The sequence below is a fragment of the Mchenga conophoros genome, linkage group LG14, assembly GCF_057382185.1.
Source record: "Mchenga conophoros isolate Kocher_MC1m ecotype Shallow Benthic linkage group LG14, M_conophoros_male_GT1.1, whole genome shotgun sequence".
In the NCBI taxonomy this organism is placed as follows: domain Eukaryota; kingdom Metazoa; phylum Chordata; class Actinopteri; order Cichliformes; family Cichlidae; genus Mchenga; species Mchenga conophoros.
This window is the reverse complement of record NC_140539.1, coordinates 35,519,361-35,542,134: the sequence shown is the minus strand read 5'-3', so window position 1 is coordinate 35,542,134 and position 22,774 is coordinate 35,519,361. Positions and strand designations below refer to the sequence as shown.

The following is a 22,774-nucleotide window of genomic DNA, read 5'->3' as shown; positions in this document are numbered from 1 at the left end:
TCTGCTCCACAGCACGTTAGGTTACAGCATAAAACACCATTTCAATTTATCCTAGTAACAAGTGACCATCTTTTGTAACACAGAAAACTCAGGGTCAACCTAGAAGTTACTTGGTTTACGGCTCATTAGTTTCACCTGTTTGTTTCCACCTGCATCTTCTCATATGTATTTTTTTTGTATATACTTTATATATATAATCATGTCTGTTTTGTTTATTTGCATTGGCTAATTGACCTTTCTCTGCCTCGTGTTCTTTATTTAAATATTTCGTTTGTTTTCCGTTATTTGAACATCTTTAGGTTTTGGTATAATAGTCAGAAACTGAAGCCTTTAAAATTGACTCTGCAGGAAAATGGGTTTGTTTCTTTGCCATTGAGTCAAACAGAATAGAAGAAGAATAGGCTCATTCACTGATAATGAAATTCTTATTTTAACAACTAAACGAGCCCATATTTAAACTCTACAATTTAAAAATGAACATCCTCTGAAATGGGCTGTACCATAAGCAGGAAGGACTATTCCTAAAAGTAATTAGTTTGTTCTGTCAACAGTTTAAGAGCTGATTGAAAGACAACAATTGCATTTCGTCTGTATCGACAGTAGTCTTCACATTCAGAGAAAATAAATCAAACTGAGGAATTAAACAGGGAGATGAAGTCAGAGATCAATGGCCTGGAACATCTTTCACACTTATTGGAAAAAAAATGCTGCTCTCTCTAAATCAACTCCTTCAGGCTAATAAGAAGAGCTGGTCCCTGGTAAAGATTTGTTAGCAAACTGAAAGAGACGTCCCGGCCAACACACACACGGACGCACACACATCCGCGAGCAGACACACACGGTCAGTGTCAGTTTTGCCTGTGACATTTCAGATCGGAAAACTAAACCTTTTTACGTGTAATACAGACACAAATGCTGACTGCAGAGCCAGAACTGACTGTTGGTCTTCACCACGTGGAAAAACTTCACCCGTAGAGCAGTTGAGGCTTTGAAAAAATACTTATAAAGTAATATGAGTATGATGTTTTAATACAGCGCTTTAATACATTATAAAAACAAAAGCCCGGCCATTATTTGGCCATCTGACAATTTCTAAATCTTCTTTTCTCATCACTTTAGAAACACTGATCAAGGTCATATCTTCTGTTTGAAGAAGGGCAGTCAATTAGAATCAAGCTGACTTAAAAGGGAAAAAAAGATGGTTTTAAAGGGGGCGGAGCTTGTTTCACACAGAGGTTGAACTGAGGGGCTTCAACAAGGACAATAAACCACGCAAAGCTACTCTAGCAGAATTTGAGTATAAAAATATGAAGCTGAAAATCAGTTGTCACTTTTATTTTGCTAATGTGCTGAAAAATAAAAGACTGATTTTTGCAAACAAACGCGTAGTTTGTATTTGAAGAAAATCTAGCAAAGTAGAACGTGTATAATTGGCGCAGTCCTATAAATACCACCGTAACATCATATGGTGGTAACACAAAAACAGACATGAGCATCAGAACACTGCCAACATCTCTTCCTCCTACACTTCATCAAGAAGCTAGAAAATACATATAGAATTACTAGAAGCTGCTGCTCCAACACCCCATAACACAGACACACTGCAAGAAGACACCTGCTGACGCACACGTGCACACACACGCACACACACACACCCTCCCTCTCCTCTTTCTTTTGCTGGCCGAGCTTTAGGCCAACGCCCAGGCTAGCTGATGCTCTGCTGCAGTCACCAGGCATTATTAAATCTGTTTACAGAGACTTCAAGTTGTTTTGATGCAATAAAAAGTATAATAACAGAGTTTATTCATTATCATTTAGGCTGACTTAAGGATGAAGTAGTAGTGGTAGACTATTTTCTCATCAGATGCTGACCTCAGTTCTAAGTTTAGCGTATAGTAACATATGTCCATTTCAGCCAACTCTTTCTTTTTCTATTCCTGCTCCTTACTTTGGTTCACTGTTATAAACGCAGAGTAAGTAGGATTTATTTCTGCTGCTCAAAATAAGGATAAACAAATGACGGCATTAGCTGGGCTGCATATTCTTTTTCTTTACTGATTTTGTGTGCTCTATAGAGCTCACTCTGGTCTTGTCACGGTCCTGGATCGGTGACCCGGTGTTTTGAGTTTTGTACTTTGATTTTTGGTGTCATCATGGTTTATCACTGCTAGTGTTTTGGTTTCTGTTTTGTATTTCTAGCTCTCTAGTTCTTCTTTGTTCTGTGACTTCCAGTTCTTAGGTTTTGTTCCTGTGGCCTCATGTTTAGTGTGGGTTTAGTTCTGTCTTCATATTTATTTTCTTGCGCCACAGTCAGTCGTGTCTCATGTCGCAGTTTGTTTCTCCTGTCTCTGTGCTCCCTGTTCCCTCTATTCAGTGTCAAGTTCGTGCCTCTGTGCCTGTCGTGCGTTTCCTGTTTTATTTTGATAGTCCCTGTCCTGTGTGCAGTGTGTCTGGTTTTGAGTCCCCTTGTCTCGTTAGCTCTGATCACTCCCAGCTGTGCTCTCCTTCTGTGTCTCTTTCCCTCGGTGTATTTAAGCCCTGCTCTTTGCTGTGTTTTTCCTCTGTGTTTATGGTAATGTTCAGCGTCTCCTGGTTTTCTAGTTTAGCTTTCTTGTATCTCATGTTAAAGTGGCCCCCCCACACTCCCTAGCAGATCGTTACATGGAGAAACCTTTGGAATACAAGCGCGCTGATCCACACAGGTGTGCACACGGGTGTTCACTGCTCGTAGACCCAAATTACACCTTTCTTGGCTGCTACTTCGAAGCACATCTGTCCTGCGTGCTGCACAACAACATTGAATATTTAGTATTTACTGCTGTTTACACTTAGCTAGATTAATGCGATGGTGTTGTGTTTAGTATGTTGCTTTGTTTTTTGTTTTTTTTGTCTTTTTTGCTTGTTTTCTATTCTTCTCTCAACAGGTGATCCAGGAGATTTTTATTTTTTTTCTCCCCCCCTTTCTCACTGTCCCTCTCCCCTTCTGTTTTTCCTTTCCTTCCTCTTTCTTTCTCCCTTTCCTATCTCTCACTCATGTCTGTCCCGTCTGTAACATCTGAAAATAAAATATAATAAATAATAAAAACAAAGATCGACCAAATGGACCAATACGGCAATGCCACGATGATCCATTTGGCAAAGTAAATCCATTGGGTATCCTTGTTGGTCTTCAGACAACAATTCTGACGGCTAAAGAACCAAATGGGACAGGCGAGAAAAAAAAAATTTTTTTATCCAGCAATAAAACTGCCGCTTTTACTTTATCATTCAGTCTCAGAGTCCTGTGTTTGGGTCCTGCATTCTGCCTGCCACCTTCTGAAGGAAAGATATGATGTCAAGGTAAATAAAAGCACAGCGAATATGATTCGCCCCCTCTGTAGCAGCAGTCTTGAAAGGCTCACCTAAAAGCTGCAGTGTAGAAGCATCGTCTAGGCTTTCTGTGATTGGAGTACTTAAAGAAACTTCATCAAGAACATTAGTCTACTGTACATAAGGTAAATAGTGGAGATTTTCTATTACACAGGGTGTCAGTGCCATAAATAGGGACCCAAATTTCAGGCCAATCCCACTAAAATTTCATTTTGCACCACTGACAGATGAAGTGACGCTGCCACACACACCTGGTTGTTGAGGAAGGATTCGGCCTGTTTGACGTCACGCAGGAATAGATGGAAAATGTGAGCCTGGACCAGAACTTCTCTCCTGCTTTCCCACATCTCCAGCAGCTTGTTCCAGCCGACATCGAGTTTCTGGAGCCACTGCTGCAGGGCGGCCTGTGGGAGAGGAGCCTCCTCGGACTCCAGGAGCTCATTCATGGCTTGCAGGCGCTCGTAGTCCTCTTCGTACCTGCGTGAACAGAGAGCTGCCCAGTTATTCTCTACACAGCCTGAAATAACATCACATAATATATTGTAGAAAACATTCACCTACCGTCCAATCTCTTCCTTGAGAGCAGCGTGCTCGTTGATGAGCTTCTCTGCCTCCTCCAGATTGTTGGGCAGCTGCTCTGAGGCAGCGGCGGTCTGCGTCTGGACCAACCAGGTGAGGAATGAGTCCAGGTCCTGACAAGACAGGGTAAGGAGCATGAATCACAATTCATTAATTATACATTAGTTCATACTCTGGAAGTTTGTGTAGACAGAAAAACTTTCTTTATGACCTCTACACGACATCCGCATGCTGTTTGTACTTTTTCACTCTTGCAATGTGGAATTAAGGACAGCGTGCATTAATTATTTTTATAGCACCCACTTCTCCCCTGCCACTTTCTCAGTAGTATTTATTTATTGTCATTGTCAAGAACAATGAAATTGCGTTTGGGGCTTCCATACAACCCAAAAAAAGAAGAAAATAATAAATACCCCTTAAAACCCAAGTGTACATATTTAACCCAGTGTGACTCCAATGCAATAAGACAATCCTTAGCAATAATGTTCGTAGAAATTCAGACAAAGACCTGAGAAACATGACAAAATACAACAATGCAACCCATTCAATATTATTGTACTGTGAGATATGATATCAGATATGATAGTTATCTATTTAAGAAAGAGGGGGGGGGGGGCAGGAGGGAGAAGAGAATAAAGATATGATGCACCAATGCAGACCAGTTCATTGCTATTAAGAAGTTGGATATGGTTATTGTCCGTGAGAGGGGGGCAGAGAGTTCAGGAGCCTCACAGCCTGTGGATACAGGCTGTTGGCCAGTCTGGATGTTCTGGCCTGTATAGACCTGTACCTTCTCCCTGAGGGCAGCAGATGGAAAAGGTGGCGCGCAGGGTGATGTTGGTCCCGCAGGATACTGTGCACCCTCCTCAGACAGCGAGTGGGGAAGATATTACTGATCTCTGGCAGACTTGTTCCAATAATTCTGCCAGCTTCTTTCACCACCCGCTGGAGTGCTTGCTGATCGGCCTTGGTGCAGCTGGGGAACCACACTAGAAATCCATACGTCAGAACGCTGCTGATGGCACAGTTGTAGAAGTTCAACATCAGAGATCTGGGAATGTGTGCGCTCCGCAGTCTCCTCAGGTAGTAGAGGCGCTGTTGGGCCTTCCGTGCAACTGAGGTGATATGGTTGCCCCAGGACAGGTCCTCGGTCACAGTTACCCCCAAGAATTTAAAACTGCTCACCCTCTCCACCGCCTCACTGCCAATGAAGAGAGGCAGATGGTTGTTATGACCCCTCTTCCGGAAATCTACAATGATCTCCTTGGTCTTTTTGGTGTTTAAGACCAAGTTATTGTCGTGGCACCATGACTCTAGTTGTTGCACCTCTGTCCTATAGTTTGTCTCATCATTGTTGGATATAAGTCCGAGCACTGTAGTGTCATCTGCAAACTTAACAATGAGATTGGACGCGCAGGAGGAAATACAGTCATGGGTGAAGAGAGTGTATAGCAGAGGGCTCAGAACACACCCCTGAGGGGCACCGGTGTTGACCACAAGGGTGGAGGAGGTGTTCTTACCCACTCTGACACTCTGTCTACGGTTAGTGAGGAAGTCCACAATCCAGTTGCACAGAGAGGAGTTAAGTCCCAGTTGGTGGAGTTTGGGACGGAGTTTGTATGGCCGGATGGTATTAAAAGCCGAGCTGTAGTCTACAAAGAGGAGCCGTGCATAGGTGTTCCTGTGTTCCAAGTGCTTCAGTAATGTGTGCAGCACTGTGGCGATCGCATCCTCGGTTGACCGGTTCTCCCTGTATGCAAACTGGTGCGAGTCCAGGGATGGTGGAAAAGCAGCTCTGATGTGTTCACAGTACCGGAAAATGGAGTCAGTTATTCCTTAATAATGACAGGTTGGCTGATAATTAAGCTTGAGGTCCTTTGGCCCTATTTAACTTCTATTCTCTTTGAAACTTTTCAAGTTGGTTTCTTTATTGAGCCCTGCAACAACGCCCTCAGTTTTTATGTAGAAATTATTTATCTAAGAGTTTATAAACATGTTTGGGGTTTAATCGTTCATAAACATAATTTCAGATTTGATTAAAGAGTCAGCAACTGAAAGACAGGCTCTAGAATTTATATCTCTGTAGGATGTTGAAGATGGAGGTGCCAGGAGAAAAAGGGAGGACTGGTGTGACAGAAGAGGATGCTAGAGATGGGATGAGATGGAGGCAGATCATTTGCTGTGGCGAACCCTAAAGGGGCAGCTGAAAGAATAAGAAATATATGTACATGAAGTCTTACCACTGCCTTGGTCTTTGACAGTCTACCCTCCTGCTTGCTCCTTGCTACTGTTCCTGTTCCTTGGAATTGCTCCTGGTGTCTAGTTTTGTTCTTTAAGATTTTTTGTTTACATTTATAGCAAATTTGAATAAAGGTCAAGGTCATAGTGAGGAATAAACCTCACTTTTTGCTCGCTGATGAATTTCAGTAGCAACTGGTGTTCAGAGTCAAACACTTCTTCCTTATTTGTACCTGTATGAAGCTCTGCAGCCTGCTAGCCACCATCAGTGAGTCCTCACATCCCTGCAGGGTCCGTTTGAGCTCCTCCCACTCCACACTGATGCCATCAAACTGCACAAGAACCTCCATTGCCCGAACCGGGTGAGCAGTGGCCAGATGCTCTGCCTCTTCCTGCATCACCAAAGAGAAATGCTATTATATGGTGCTGCTAGCCTACTGATACCTCAGAGTACTTAAAATCATATATACTTTTATACCTATTGTTTGGTTTCTTAAACTCACTTAGCCACTAAAAACATGAGAAAATTAAATCCCTGAAATACAAAAAATCATCTCTACTTGTCCGTTTAGACTCTCCAGTTAAGTGTAAAATATTACTTTTAGGGATAGATTTCAATTCTACAGCTGAAAAACGTCATATAAATGTTTTTTGTGTAAATGTCCTACCTGTAAGTGCAGTAGTTTGGGCTCCAGAACAGACAGGGCTCCCTCCATAGTAGAGAGGCGTCTCTGCAGGGCGAGGACCCCTCCCAAATCACTGCCCACATACTGGGTGGCGTCAATGGCTTTTCTCTTGTCCTGGATCTGGGACTTGATCTCGGCACACTCCAGCAGGTAGTTCTGCAGACGTAACATCGAGTCCAGTTGATCTTTCTTCTGCTCGACCAGCTCCACGATGCTGTTCCACCTGGAGAGGTGTGACAGACGGCGCACAATAAGACTGCAAGTGCACTTCAAGAGAGGCGAGTGTTGTTGTTGTGTGGGGGGAAAAAAACGTGTGATTCACGCCTACCACTTGCTTTTTGTAAAAGATTTGTTTTAGTTGTGGATATTTACTAAGTGTGTAACAGTTTTAGAACTGTTACACACTTAGTAACACGGTTTGATAAGATGACATCCTTAAATCTGGATTACATTTTTACCTAATAAGTCAATATAATCCAAATAAGCAGCAGACATATCAACCACCAATAACATCGAGGTGAAGCGATTCAGATTCAGTCATCTTCGTGTTGATGATGTGACGCTGTTTTCTTTGTAAGTCTATTTCTAACATTTCCTTTGTGTTACTCCTGACTTTGAAAGAACTCGTTGTTATTTTGACCTGATATGACCTGCTCTGATTCACGTGAGACACTTGTTTGTGATCCACTATGCTGCGGCTTCGGCTCAGCCTCACACATCGTCATCCAATATGTTCACCTGAATCTACTCCAGACCAACAGATCTCAGTACACACCCATTCAGCCAAGATACACGCGCGCACACACACTCACGCACATATAAACATATAAACACAAATCCTTGTGACCGTACTGAGGTAATGTCAGACAGAGCGCTCAGCAGGAAAACATCTCAGTGACACTGACCTCAGGGCTGGAAACCTGTTTTAAAAATGTTCAGTGAAAATTTTCATTGAATAAATCTGTTATAGAATTGGAGTAGTTATGTAATTATTAGGGGTGCAACGATACTCGTATCGATATTGAACCGTTCGATACAGTGCTTTCGGTTCGGTACGCATATGTATGAACAATACAAAATTTGTCATTTATTTTATCAACTTTCCTTCTGACGATGCTGTCTGTGTTGAGCGCTCAGTGAATCTGCGTTCGACTACTCCGCCTAGGCTGCGAGCGCAGATCCACTGAGCGTTCAACACACAGGATCATCAGAAGGAAGAGCGCAGGGCAAGCTAGCGAGACAGAAGTTAAGCTCTCCTTGCAACATGGCAAATTGAACCTCCCCCAACCTCATTCAGATCTGGCGTTTGGAATTATTTTGGTTTTCATGTGACGTATGACCCTGAAGGTAAGCGCGTCATGGACTAAAGTAAAACAGTATGTTGGATGTGCCAGGCAATGCTCAATTACATGGGTGGGAACTAGTGTGTTAGCGCAGTTAGCTCGTTAATGTGTTGGCCGTCTAGCCCCATGCACGGGCGATCAGGTGTAGCTCGTTAACGGAGATTTGCCGTGTTGTGGCGTTAACATCATTTCAACGAGATTAACGCTGACAGCACTAGTGGGAACACAACGAATATGACTGCACATTTACACCGACATCATCCTAGTACAAAGACAAGTGGAAGCAGACAAAAACAACAAGCACGCATGCTACAAACTTTAGCCGAGTCATTTAGACAGCCGTTAGCACAGGATTCTCCTTATGGGGACCTGATATGTTTAATATTGTGGCGAGCTCAGACAAGGAGGAGACGGAGGTATCGTTTGGTCTTGCTTCCCGTGAGCTAGCCAGGAAGCACAGCCGTTTATTGACATCTGCAGAAGAACACTGCCGCTAGCTAACTGCTCAGCATGGCAACCGCACAGCAACAACAACAACAACAACACACAGGGCGCCCTCTGACCCCGGAAGGACACACCTTCGCAGCGAGAAGGCGTCACCCGTCACTATGGCAACATAAACAAAACATAACTGTACAAACAGAACCCCGAACAGCCCTGACCCGCTACATAGCCCCCACCTAAGGGGTCAGTCGTCCCCGACGACCCCATTACCCCACACAAAGTCATGCAAATGTCCAGGTGCCTTCCTTTGGCGCACCGGCCGGTCACGACTGGCGGGGGAAAAGTCACTCGGGTCAGAACATGGGGTGCCACCATCATCCCACTTCTGACACCAATGTGGCGAGCTCAGACAACTAGGAGACGGAGGTGTCGTTTGGTCTTGCTTGCCGTTAGCTAGCCAGGGAGCACAGCCGTTTATTGACATCTGCAGAAGAACACTGCCGCTAGCTAACTGCTCAGCGCGGCAACCCCACAGCAACAACAACAACAACACACAGGGCGCCCTCTGACCCCGGAAGGACACACCTTCGCAGCGAGAAGGCGTCACCCGTCACTATGGCAACATAAACAAAACATAACTGTACAAACAGAACCCAGAACAGCCCTGACCCGCTACAATATGCTGCCCAGAAGAAGCGTATAGTATAGCTTTTATTTTGGAAAGAGCCATTTCTCTGTAATAAACTCTCTTTTCCAAAGATGAGTGATTCCTCAATCAGATACAGGGCTCACGAAATCGCTAGCCCGACGTCCTGGGGCTAGCGATTTTTCCAGTCGGGCTACCAAAATCTATCTCTGCCCTGCCCGTCGGGCTATTGTAGGAAGGAAAAATATATGTCAATGCTTTTGCATTCTTTCGGAAATGTAGCTGGGTAATTATGTCATTGGCATCGGTGAGCCACTGCCAATATGTGACATATTGAAATCGCGTTTGAATTTGCGCTTGTTTTTTGCTTTCACTTTGCAATCGCCCGAACTGTGTATAGAGAGCGACAGCACTGATTGGTGAGTGATGATAATTTGCGCACCAATTCCTCTGACATCGTCTTATCAATCGTTAGCTTACTATGCAAACATGACAAGTGAAATCTCCCGCAGCAAGCTTAAACATATGAGAGGTTGATCGCGCAGAGAATCGCTGACCATTATGTGTGTGTGTGTGTGTGTGTGTGTGTGTGTGTGTGTGTGTGTGTGTGTGTGTGTATATAAAAGTAGCAGGATATATATTTCAGTTCTGCTGAGCCAAATAAGACAGGTCAGGGTGAAGAAGTGACAGCCAAAGAAAAGCTTACCACAAAACGGAAAAGTTATGACAAATCAGACTATAAGGCAAAAAGAAAGTGCAGCTTTATGGTTTCATGGACAAAAGAATTTCTGTGGCTGCAACATGACGAGCTATATAACCGGGGCTGCACATAAGTGGTCCGCAGGTGCGTATTTGCTGTCAAAATAAAAAACGCGCACAAGATATGAAGTTGCAACGCGTGTTTGCATACATAAGATTTTCTGGAGGAGGACAGACATTTGTTTAGAACTCTTAAGGATGTCGAAGAAGCTCCTTTAAGCAATTACTTTGTTTGGAGGTGGAGGAACACCAAATGTCAGAAGGAGTCCGAACCACAAAAGAAGCACGTATTCTCGGAAAAGTGGATGCAGGAGGTGAGCTGGCTTCAAACAAATGATGAACGCACAGAGATGTGGTGCAGAATGTGCCGTGAAAATCCCACTCTAGCGGACAAAAACACTGCCTTTTATATGGACGCAAACGCGCGTTGCAACTTCTTATCTGGTGCACGTCTTTTATTTTGACAGCGAATGCGCACATGCGGACCACTTATGTGCACCCGTGTAAATAACATAATGTTCTGCCAGGTGTGTTGTTGATTTTCTCTCGATTTCTGAGTCGACAAGCGTCTTTGTTACTGGGACCAGTCATTTTAAGAAAGGCCCCCATTAGAACCCATGAGAAATGCAAGAAATGCATTATTGCTCAGTCTGCAATATCTTTCCCAGAACAAACACCAATTGCAAATAACATACTAAAAATAAACCTGAAATCTGTTTAGAACAGCGTACTATGTTGCAAAGAGTGAACTACCACTGGCACAATTTAGCAGTCTTTGCAAACTTCAAAAAGCAAATGGCCTCGATCTTGGTTCCACTTGTCACTTACCCGTGACTTCAGTGGAAATTTCAAATTCAGGATCTGACACAGACCGATTCATGTCCTACACAGTTCTTACAAGTTCATAGAAATTTCTGTTCAATTAGAACCAAGTATTTGAGTTGATGATTGTAATTTTTATACAATGTTGTAATTTGTTTTTCAACAATTTTTTGATTAATGTTTTGTTTCCTTTACAATATTATACTTTAATGTATAATATTGTAAAGGAAACAAAACAGGAAACAAAACATCAATCAAAAAATTGCTCTCTTTTTTATTCGGGCTACTTATATTTATTTTGGGCTACCAAAAACTGAAGAGTCCCTGCCCGAAGGGCTACCAGGGATTTTGAAATTTTGAGAGCCCTGAGATATATTTATTTTTTTAATTACTTTTGTTTCAGCAACATTAAATTTAAAAACTGTACTTTTGAGTTAAAGTATATATTTATAATTTTAATAAATGACAAATTAAAAAGGCATGAACATTTTTTTTGTATCGAAAAAATATCGAACCGTGACACCAAAGTATCGAACCGAACCGTGAATTTTGTGTATCGTTGCACCCCTAGTAATTATGTTGTAGTTATAATAACCTGACTGAAAATTAGGTCACTAATACTGCTTTGATTCTGCCATGGTCTTATTTTTTCCTCCTTCTTTCAGCTGCTCCTTTTATTGTTCATCCCAGTGGATCATCTGCTATGCTATCCCTAGCAATCTCCTCTCAAACCAAATCCCTTCATGTCCTCCTTCACTGCATCCACGAATCTCCTCTGAGATCCTCCTATTCCTCCTGTCTGGCAACTCCACCTCCAACATCCTCTCTCCCTCTGATGTACTCATTTCTAATCCCGTCCATCCTGGTCAATCTCAGTGAAAATCCTGATATCTTTAATTCTGCCACGTCTAGCTTAGCCTCCTGTCTTTTAGTCAGTGCTACCATCCCCAAACCTTACACCGTAGCAGGTCTGTAAACCTTCCCTTTCCCTCTATCCTCCTGTCACAAATCACCCCTGACACACGTCTCCACCCACTCCACCCTGCCTGCACGCTGTTCGTCACCTCCATTGGCTGTTGTGTTGGATAGTTGACCTCAGGTGTTTAAACCTTACTACCTCTACTAAAACTAAATTAAAACAGGTATTGTGACGTGTTTTTTAAATACCATATAATCATTTGTAGTAGTGGTGGTAGTATTTATAAAATGTTATTAGCAAGTGTTAAATGTATGTTATGTTAAATATCAGTACTCTTGCTGACTCTTGTTTGGCTTTTTAACAATTTATAGATATATACCAAACTGTAGATATTACATCAGGAATCGTTTTGAAAGACAGAGGGAGTAAAACTGAGTGAGCTGTAAGCACGATAAACGTCAGGAGATTAGACAACCGTGTGCTTTAGAGAGAGAAATACACCTTGAATTTTCCCTCCTACTGTTATAGACTGATGTTCTTTGTGCCACTTAAGCTGGGTAGAGTCGCACTGTGTTTAATATCATCAAATTAAGTTAATATATTATGCATTTAGGCTTTTACTACTGGAACACAATTCTATTAACCAATACAAGTGAAGGCGGTGAATAAATATGACTGCTTGTATGTTTGTTTTTGAATTTGGGACTCTTGGCCAGCCCCGTCTTAAATGAGGAAGCCAACACAGATGGTCACCCCAAGACCGACTCTCCACGTGCCAAGGTCACCGGACTCACGAACACCCGGCTGTCATGGACTCTGCTGCCAGACATAACTGGTCAATGAAGCGGGCTGAGACATTTAAGCAAAAAAACAAAAACACAATCCTATCTCAGGATCTACGTGGACAGAGATCGGAGGGAGGATGGCTCCAAGTTGCTACGATGTAAGAGCTGCATGTCGCATAATTACGATGAGAAGGCAGGTTCAACTCCCAAAGACGGCAATTTAAAAAAAGCTGTTAACAAACCCCACAACAATTCACACTCTTGGTGTTTCTCTTCTTTCCCTGTGTGTCAGCTGACTTCCCTCCACCTTCCTCTCCACCCACCTACTACACCCCTCCTCCTGCCTCTGGTAAAATCAGTAAAATCAAGTCATTTTTCAACAGAGAGCAATCAGTTCGCAAGCTGCTCTCCACAAACATGTTTACGCTGTTAGAGCTCATTTTCTGAAGTTTGAACCTTTACTAATAAATATTGTTTGTCACATATGGCAGTGCTACAGTACTACCATGTATGTTATGTACTACAGCGCTGTACTTTGGTAACTGGGGCTGATTTAAATAATGTAACTTTGACCTTATTCCACTCAATCACATTTTATCTTATTTTTAAACGTTGTACTCTCAATGCCTTAGCAATGAAATTGTACACAGAGAAGTCACAGCACTCCAATCCAACCAACCAACAGCCGACACAGGAACTATATTAACTATATTACTAATATAAGGTTCATCTGTGAGTTGGTAGGCACATCTATTTGTTACTGTGGTAAATGATGCAGCTGTTATCACTTCGATTGTTGCTTTTGTTTCAGTACCTAGAGTTGAGGTGGTCCTGACAACCTCTGACCTCTGTAGAAGATGGATGACCTCCATCCAGGAGCTGCTGAACTATCTGATTAACATCCAGGATCCTTCCCATCAGGCTGTTCATCTCCTGGTCCAGGCTCTCAAATCTGCAACATGAGGGTTGTAGTTTTGAACTGCAAAAGTTGGACTCAGCCAATTCTTGGTAACAGTTTAGACAACAAGACAGACACTGACCACCCAGCTAAGCTTTGGTAGGCCTGAGATGGTAAAGCCAACTGCCTTTAGCCATTCTGTCCTCCTTCCCCTCCTCCTCACCTGTGTGCCACGACATCCACATCCTCCAGTTTTTCTGGGATCTCCATCCTTTCCAGCCACTGCTCCTTCTCGTCAATCCACAGCTCGCAGGCGTTGACCTCGCTGAACATGCGGTACACAGCGAGGGCGTCGTGAAGCCACTGCTGTCTGAGCACTGCGATTTCAGCAACCTCTGTGTACAGCTGCTCCACCTCTCCCATACGAACCTGCACCTCCTGCAGAGAGGAGGATGGAAGAGGAGACAGGACGAGATGGTCGGACAAAAAGTTTATTAAATAATAAAGACATGGGAAGTGAAACATCCTTTTTTTTGTTTGATTGTTGCGCCCGTACCCACCTCCTGTTCACGGTACCGCAGGGGCAGCGCCACCATGTGTTTGCGCAGTGCCACTACATGCAAACGATGTTTGTCAATGGCTTCACTGACCCCTCTGTGTTTCTTTAGCAGCGATTGAGTGGAGTACTCATCGTGTCCAAAGTCTTCACTGGACACCAGGCGGTAAGCGTCCTGCAGCCAGGCCACGACGTCGTCCGTCTCTGTGGAGAACTGGAAGAAGTTGAGCGCCTCCTGCAGGTGGCTGAGATGCTGCGCAGCCTGGTCCTCCAGCCTCTTCCACTCGCCTTTAACCTCCATGATGCGCTCCTGGATCCCCGCTGTGCCAAAGCTCTTCTCACTCAGAATCTGCTTCCCTCGCTTCATGGTGTTCTGGATAGGAGGAAAGATATTTGACTCATTTGAAAAATGGCCACTTCTGGCTTGAGAAAACGCTTGATTTGCATGTGGCTGAAAAACAAACCCTAAAGACCAAGAGACCTGGAGACCCTAGATCTAACATATTCATATTGTTCTCTTTCTTGTTTTCATTAAAAAGACCACCTGGTGCTTCAAAGTAAAGTTAACAAAACAAGGAGAACATGAAATTAATATCAACCAATAGCATATAAAAGCTATTGGCTGATATAGCTTTTAATGTGGGCCAGCAGATACATCCTCAAAACGTGAACTCCAAATGTTCTGTTAGGAGAAGTTGGATGGGTTTTTTTTTTAGATAAACTAAAAGAAATGTATAAATGTAAATGCATAAATTTACTGAAGTCTGTGAAGTTTGGAGAAAAACTCTTACAGCAGTACATTTACCAGGTGCAGAATTGAAAACACGCACCTGCAGCAGTGAGCGGTGAGCCAGCAGTTCCCCAGCCAGAGTCTTGTGCTGTTGCAGTAACCTCAGCACACTGCTCAGGTCCTTCCCGTAGCCCTGAGCTCCCAGGATGGAGCTTTTCTCTCTGATCCAGGCCTCCGACTCTTCCAGCTCCTAATAGGACAAAAGACAAGTTTTAAAGCAGGACAATATTTGTAATGGAAAACTGAACAGGTTTGATGATTGGGTGGGGCGATTGGTGGTGCCTGGCCTGAATCCAGGGTGGGGTCTTTCTGTGTGGAGTTTGCATACTGTCACCATGTCTGTGTGGGGACTCCTGGTTGCTCCCATAGACATGCATGGGGCATAAAAAATGTTCAAAGCTTTCTGAAGCATCCAAGCTCCTCAGATACTGGCTCCTAGGAATAATCCCGGCAAGTTAATCCCGCCATTTTCCCCACAGCCTGCTGACCCATCTCACCTGAAAGAAGGCCCACAGTTTCCTTGACTCCTCGAGCTCAGCACGTCTTTTAGTTGCCAGGTGTTTCAGCTCCTCCAGACAGGAAGAGACATGGTTGACACGGTTACAGATCACCTGTGGGTCACATGGTTGGTAACCTGTAAAAATGAGACGGCATTAAATTTATTAGAACCGTGAGTCAGACACAGGATATCAACCTACTCACACCAAGCCTTAAATACCAATTTTCCAATCATTGCTAAAGACAAATAAAACACTTTCACTGCAACACAATGTGTGTGTACATGCGTGTACCCTCTATTGTGGTGAACTTGAGTGCAGCAGTGTTGAGCGTCTCTACTCTCTCAGCCTGCACAGTAATATCGGCCTCCTGCAGGCCGTGCTTCTGCAGCAGGTCGTCCACCTCTAGTAGATGTTTCCCAAAGTCCCTCGAGAGCAGCTGGACCTGAAAGGAATGAAGCAACGGGAGGGAAGAAAGGCGAGAGAAATTAATGGAAGAAGAAATGATGAAACCAGGGGTTTCAATAATAAATTTTGATATCTGTGTTTATATACACACATGAAAAATCTGAAGTGTATGTAGGACTCTAGTTACAGAGTTTCTTTTGACCCCAGTACTCGTATTTTAGGTGTAGTGTCCTTTTCATTTTGCGTCTCTCACGCTCTCTAGTACCTGCATGTCCTCCATCCAGTCAATCATGTACACCATGTCCTGGAAGGTCTTCTGCAAGGCCAGATTCTTCTCCAGCCGGGTCCTTCTCCCAGCCACCAGCTCCTTCAGCAGACTCCACTGGCCCAGGATATTCTCTTTACGTGCCAAGATACGCCGGATATCGTAGTATCCTTCCACCTCCATCTCTGCTGCGAGTTCCACAACCACGCCAATTCTTTCCTCGTATGAGGCTATGTCTGCCTCGATGGCTTCGTGCTTCTTCATCGCTGCCTCGACTGCTGGTAGGTCATAGCCAAAATTGTCCTGAAGTCGAAGGGGAAAACAAAGAAAGTCGTGATCTTAGATTTAATGAAACAAGTACCAGTAATACACTGAGACATTTGTCCCCCCTACCTGCGATACGAGTCTCTGATTCTCATTGAGCCAGGCTTGCCTCATGGTGGTTTTGTGGTCAAAGCGCTGAGCCAACAGCTCAAGCTTCTCCTGGCGAATCAGCTCCTTCCGTAAAGCTACACCTCTCTCGTGCTCTGCCTTCTCCAATCTCTCCCAGGCCTAGAAGATGAATGACAAACTGATTAACAGTGTTGGAGAAAGGATTAAATGTTGTATATAAAATATAAACAACACAGCTTATGGGTGTATGACCTTGTTAATGTCTGAGATGAGCTTCCCATCATTAGGCACATAGGGTTTCTGGTTATTGGCTCTGAGTTTGCTTTGGATGGTGAAGAGAAGGACCTCGAGATTACCCTTCTCCTGAAACCTGGATGAGAAGCAGGAAGCTTTAGTTGGTGGGTCAGTGTCACAGTATCGCAGTCATCTCAGCAAAAAAATCACTCAAACAGCACGAAAGCTTGTTGACAGACGTGTTTCTGTCTGTTGTCCAGGGTTGTGCTCATTAATTACTCACAGAGAGTCTACATTTAGTCTGAGAACAGTCTTCTATTAAAATATCCACTAATATGTATGCACATCTGCTTATGTGCCAGTTTCACAAGTCAACAGCTGGCTGTGAGCTGCTTAAGTCACCCAGAGCCTAACAAGGCCTATTGTATCATAGCAAGAGTGTGTGTGTGTGTGTGTGTGTGTGTGTGTCTGCGTCTGCTCTGTGGGTATCATTGCTGCTGACAGTACACTCTGAGGTGTCATGAGTCTAGCACTCTACACTTTAGTAGGAGTCACATAAAATTACACTACACAGCTACACACATACACAGCAATCTTATTTTTCTCTAATAGGGTGAAACATAAAACGTATATGGTATAAGCACAACAGTATATTTTTCACAAGACTGGCATAAATTAAATGCATTAATTACATTAATAAATAATAAATTACTTAGTAAAGCAGATATAAGCAACTAATTCTGACACTTGAGAAGCTGTAGATTAACTGTTTTGAATCACAGCTGGTCACACCAGGTTACTGGTAGCGGTCACAAACCGAAGCTTATTTTACTATATGTGATGTGGTACAGTGGTCAGTCGTTTATCGACTGACCACTACACACACTACACACTACACACACTGATCACTACACACTTTATACACTTTTCTCAGACAGGCATGAACATTTTCACAATTTTCTCTCTTGTTTAAACACTCTCAAAGTTCAAACCTTTTTTTTCTACAAAGTGCAGTATTATAGAATGAAACCAAAGGCTACCGTAGTTGTCTTTGATGGCGCAAAACGTTTCGTCGACATTGTTGCGTTTGTTGGGAGAAACCTTACAAACATACGGTAAAGCACTTCAGAGTCACACTGCTAGCGATCAAAGATTTATGTAAATTTGACAAGCTGAACACATTCTGTACTGTACAGGAGACACGGCACCAGATTGATTGACAATGGTCTACAGCCAATCAGGACGCAGAACACAATGCTCTGTTAAAAAATAAATAAATTTAAAAAAAACATGCAAGATTGCACCCAAAAAATCAGTGAAACAGCGAGGCTGCGAAAAGTGAACCGCGTTATAGCAAGCGACCACTGTATTACATATTTACATAATTAGTTGGTGTTGTTCCTCCAGCTGCTTCTTTTTAGTATCACTTTGTTTTCCAGCTTGAAGTTGGCCCCAAGGTTTTGGAGATGCTTTGCTGTCGTCAAATTCTTCCAATTATACCGTTTCTTATGAGTTTAAGACATTTGCAAATCAAATCAAACGTTTTACACAGCGTCACAACTTTTTTGAAATTGGGTTTGTACATGTGGTGTTAAAAAAAATGACAAAATATGTTAATCTGGTATTTTTAAAGAATCATCAAACTTACTTTATGGGCTTCTCTATAGTGCAGTAGGTGGTGAAAGCCTGCAGCTGCTGCTGAACTCCGGTCAGCGAGTTGGCAAACTTCTGGTTGCTGATGACCGCGATGGTCTTCTCTATCCACTCGAGGAGCTCAGATGCCAGAGCGTCATAGCGGTTAACAATCTTCTCTGCCTCAATGCAGTTGTCTAGCACCTGGTTCAGAGAGAAGAAAGTTGCAAGGAGATTCTGAGAGCAAGATTGAGGTATGAGGCTAACAAAAAAAGGCAGGAATAACCAAGAAACCCTTTAAGAATCATAATATTTAAATCCCTCTAAGGTCTGCACGTGCTAGTAAAGTGATATTACAGTGATATTATTTGTTTCAGACTGCCTGCCCTTCATGTTTTAAAGCAATAGTGGCTCATTGATCTCCTCTCTGATGCTGTCAGTATGCAGGTTTTGTAGGCATATTTGGGAGAGCATGTGCGTTACCTTGCCAACGCGCTTCCCCTCCACAATAAGAGCCTTCATCTTAGAGAAGTAGTGGTAATAGGAAACCACGTATGTAATGATGGACTTTTCATCTGGGTTCTCGGTGTTCACATCTGCACAGGAGGGAGGTGATAGAAACGGAAAGATAGAAGAGTTAGCATCACCTTTAAGACCAGCACTCCTTCCTCTTAACATACAAGGATCTGATTGTTTCTAGTATAGATCAGCACCACGGTCACTCGTCCATAAGATTTGAGAGTCTGAGTAAGTCTGAGTAATGGCTCAAGTCTTATTAATACATCAGATCTGTGCATGTCTCTCCTGCATAATTCTGAGTTCACTGTAAGACGTGACTGAAAACAATGTGTGGGAAAAAACATGCTTTCAGCTGCCATCTCATGGCCTCACCCTTCCACACAACTCACAGAAGGAAAAAAAAAAAGCTACATACGTTTAAAAAGCTTTTTTATTGCACACTTGGACAAAGTCTGAGCACATTTTCAGCGCCCACACATTTTAGAAGAGTTAAACATTTTAAACTTCCCTTACATAGCCTTTATCCTTGTCTTTTTAATCCATCATAAAAAGATTATAATGGAATGAGTATATGCATTGGCCTTTCTGGTAAAAATTGAACGTTAGTTCTAGTTTTGGGTACTGTTACATGCTTTATGTTTTAAAATCAGTTAACTTATAATGTTTGAAAGAAGCTGTGAGAACCTTTGAAGCATGAGTTAATCTCACGTCTCCCATTTCTGTGAAAAAGAAAAATGTTGTCTATCTTACTGAGTGCAGCAGGTTTTGCACTGTTTTGGATATTGCAGCATGGAGTGTGGTTTGCATGACTCTCACCCTCAGGGTCCAGGAGTTTCGTGAGGCCCAGGTGCTGCTCAGCGATGTTAAAGGCTTGCTGCAGGTTGTGGGTTGCATTGGATCGTGTCAGCTTGTGGAACTCTATTAGATCAGGTCTGGAGGGCACAACATGAAAAAACAAAAATTTGTGTATGGTTGTGATTTTAAAATTTCATGTCAGTCACACCCGCTTCTCCGTGTTTGTTTAAATGTGTGTGTGAATATTTTTCGTCTTTTTGTTGGTAACGTGTTTGCATCTAAAAACACATACTAACAGTGCTGGTTCTATGCTGTGTACGTGTGTCCTACCTGTGTCTATGTATTAGGGCGTTGAAGGCAAGGCCGTCCCTCCAGCAGGTGGTGAAGTTCTGGATGTTGACCTCAGAGTACCTGCGACATGGAGAAATGCTTTCTAATCATAAAGAGCTCCGAATTACTCTCACTACATTCTGACTAGATATACAGTATAACACCTAAATGATCATGAAATCTGCAGTTTGAGCTTCTAGTTTCTGTGTTTTTATTTCACTGCTCACCCTGCAGTCTTCATCTGGCACCAAAGCAGCAGCGCATCCTTGGCAGAGCGGGTTTCTCTGTTGTCCTCCGTCTCTATTTTGATCACCTGGATCTGAACAGGAAGAAGACGAACCAAGAGTTTAGTGTTTTCTGTCTGTCCCAGAGACTCATATAAACACGCTGCTGCTTCATTTTTGGAAGTATAGGTTCACCTTAAAGACTCCACGTCCTTAATTTTCTCTTACATGTGCACAGTTGTAATGGTGCATTCTCATATTAAACATGGCCAAAGTTTTCCTATGATGGAAACACTCAGGTCTCTGACAAATGCAGTAATCAGGATATCAGAAGCAGAAAAAAGCAGGTTCAAAGTGATGACAGCCCTGAAGGAGAAGAGCTACAACAGTTTGCCTCACACAGATCTGACAGAGTGCACCAAGGCCCAGTACAAGAATCGTGCAAAGCTACTCTAGCAAAGCCTCACTGAATATTTGTTGCTGTGTTCTGGAGTAGTTCAGTGGGTTGAGCAAGAAATCTATATGCCAAAATACCAGTGCAGGGGCCCAGGTTCAATTCTGCTCCAGGCCATTTTATGTGCATTAACCCTTCTGCACTCTCTTCCTGTCATAGCAAAAAAATACTTCAAACAAATCAGTGCCAGAATTAAGCAAAATGGATTCACTTTAATAAAAGTAAATCAAGCTGTAAACAATCAAAAATGCTTCTGAGTGGCCACCAGTTAACCTGATTAAGATAGAGCTGGTTAGCTTATTTCTTGTCCACCTGCAGCTGTACCTCTGATATTTTAAATAAACTTTATGGACACAACTAAGCAGTGAATAAGTAAAATGTGCAAGATGTCAAGTGACAAAGCATGTATGCAAGAAACGAAATGCAGCAAAGGTCTGAGCCCCGACTTTATTCCCGAATGCTGAAAAAGAAACAGCAAAGCAAGAAAAACTACAAGCAAAGGAACAAAGAGAAATATGACATGAGGCGAGGGTTTGGGTGTTAAAAACACACGGCTCTGTGTGCCTCCTGAGGACAACACGCTGGCCGTTACAACGCCTGATGATAGGAGACAGTGACAGCCATTCAACCAATCACATCACAGTGACATGATCCAAGGTAATTGGGGACATGGCACCCTGGAATCAGCTGCTACCCAAGTCATTAGCCGCAACACTGTGCACACACACACACACACACACACACACAACCTTTTTAGTGATTTGTCTGTTGTGATGTAAACTGTGTCTCAATAGTCTGCTTTCTTCTCTAAAAAGGTACTAGAAAGTAAGAAAACACTTATTATCTTTAACATTTCATGCTAAAGATAATATGATTTATAAATTCACATTGAATGTATAAAACATTAGAGCCTGACATTAAATATACCTCCAAACTGTGTCAAATATCATCAGTCAATACCTGAATCTGCATATACGGCCTTTTTATGACAGTAAGTTATTATAAAAAAGGTAAAAGATGGTCAATAAGTCTTGGATCAGATACACTGCCAGTGTGTAAGCTAAGCAGAAAAGCACTGCACACAGTACAATGCCACTCAGCCAACCATATACAGCAACACAACTGAAGTGACAGCAAATAATAAGAGTCTGTTATTATTTGCGTATGGCTCTGTAAATACGGTAGCTTTACCTCTTCCTTCGCCTGTCAGTCCTCTTCCTTCTTTACTGCTTTTCCCTCCCTCTCTCTTTCTGCCTGTGTACAGTTACTGCAGTGGTCTGGCTCTACCTGCTGACTGGGCAAAGCAAACTCTCACTTTCACTGCTGGGGAAAAGGCGGAGATGAGGGCAGAAAAAGTGCAAGAGGAAACGATAACTCAAAGCTACCGTGACAACAGAAACCTCAGCTAACCCTGGACCGCTCTCAGGCCTGCTGACGTTACTCTTAGCACCTAAATGTTTGATTAAATCACCTTACTGATGATCTAAAAGGACCTCTGGATTTGAAATCCAAAAACTATTTTGCAACAGAAAAACTCCCAGTGCTACAACTGCTATTTATTCCCTATTTATTTATTTATTTCCTCGCTGTGTCACTTCCTTTCTTCTAATTTCCACATCACAGATTCCTCGTTTCATTCCTACCTCATTTTCCCAGTTAAGTTCACCTGAATACTCCCCAAAAGTTTAAAGTTTAATTAAAGTTTAAACAGAACCTTAATCTTCATCATTTTAATATGAAAATGAAGGATTAAGTTTAGCTTGTTTTCCTTTTTTTCCAAGTTTAAGACTCCATGTGTGTCTGTTTTTCTTATCTTAAAGACACTTGAGTTTAGAAAAGCAAACCTTAAAAGTTCATATTTATTTCCTGCATCTTATTTTGAGGCCACTGATAACGGATGACTTTCTTGGCTTTAAGATAAAAATGAAAATTGAGAAAAGACAGTCAGGAACTTAAAATGTGGATGAACTCTAAGAAAAGTGTTCTTATTTAAACACGACTAAAAGAAGAGCAATTTTAGAGACATAAATACCGTTTACTTATTACTTTGTAAGTACTGTCAAACTGTTTAATAAATTCATTCATTTTTCATTTTTGCTTCCTGTGAACGTTAAACGTTATTGCTGTGGTTTCTCTGATTTCAGGTTTTTGTCTTTGTTTTGCATTTTTTGCCCCATTGACCTGAAGCA

The 22,774-nt window shown here is 42.6% G+C and overlaps 1 protein-coding gene across 4 annotated transcripts in view; it reads right to left on the bottom strand.

The window, feature by feature from the left end:
* The window catches only part of sptbn4b (spectrin, beta, non-erythrocytic 4b), a 102,030-nt gene that overhangs the window by 56,334 nt on the left and 22,922 nt on the right, over positions 1 to 22,774 (bottom strand). For all 4 annotated transcript variants that reach the window (XR_014888222.1, XM_085244188.1, XM_085244190.1 and 1 more), the window contains exons 5-22: positions 20,135 to 20,226; positions 19,908 to 19,988; positions 19,599 to 19,714; positions 18,747 to 18,859; positions 18,280 to 18,467; positions 16,650 to 16,767; positions 16,398 to 16,556; positions 16,005 to 16,307; positions 15,626 to 15,776; positions 15,332 to 15,468; positions 14,875 to 15,024; positions 14,049 to 14,417; positions 13,712 to 13,926; positions 13,405 to 13,542; positions 6,855 to 7,095; positions 6,420 to 6,578; positions 3,931 to 4,061; positions 3,621 to 3,846 (exon numbers count right to left, since the gene is read on the bottom strand). Coding sequence is in view for 3 of the 4 variants with exons in the window: in XM_085244188.1 (XP_085100314.1) it covers positions 3,621 to 3,846; positions 3,931 to 4,061; positions 6,420 to 6,578; positions 6,855 to 7,095; positions 13,405 to 13,542; positions 13,712 to 13,926; positions 14,049 to 14,417; positions 14,875 to 15,024; positions 15,332 to 15,468; positions 15,626 to 15,776; positions 16,005 to 16,307; positions 16,398 to 16,556; positions 16,650 to 16,767; positions 18,280 to 18,467; positions 18,747 to 18,859; positions 19,599 to 19,714; positions 19,908 to 19,988; positions 20,135 to 20,226 (3,087 nt within the window). In the remaining variant the exon portion in view is untranslated. The remainder of the gene's footprint in view (positions 1 to 3,620; positions 3,847 to 3,930; positions 4,062 to 6,419; positions 6,579 to 6,854; positions 7,096 to 13,404; positions 13,543 to 13,711; positions 13,927 to 14,048; positions 14,418 to 14,874; positions 15,025 to 15,331; positions 15,469 to 15,625; positions 15,777 to 16,004; positions 16,308 to 16,397; positions 16,557 to 16,649; positions 16,768 to 18,279; positions 18,468 to 18,746; positions 18,860 to 19,598; positions 19,715 to 19,907; positions 19,989 to 20,134; positions 20,227 to 22,774) is intronic.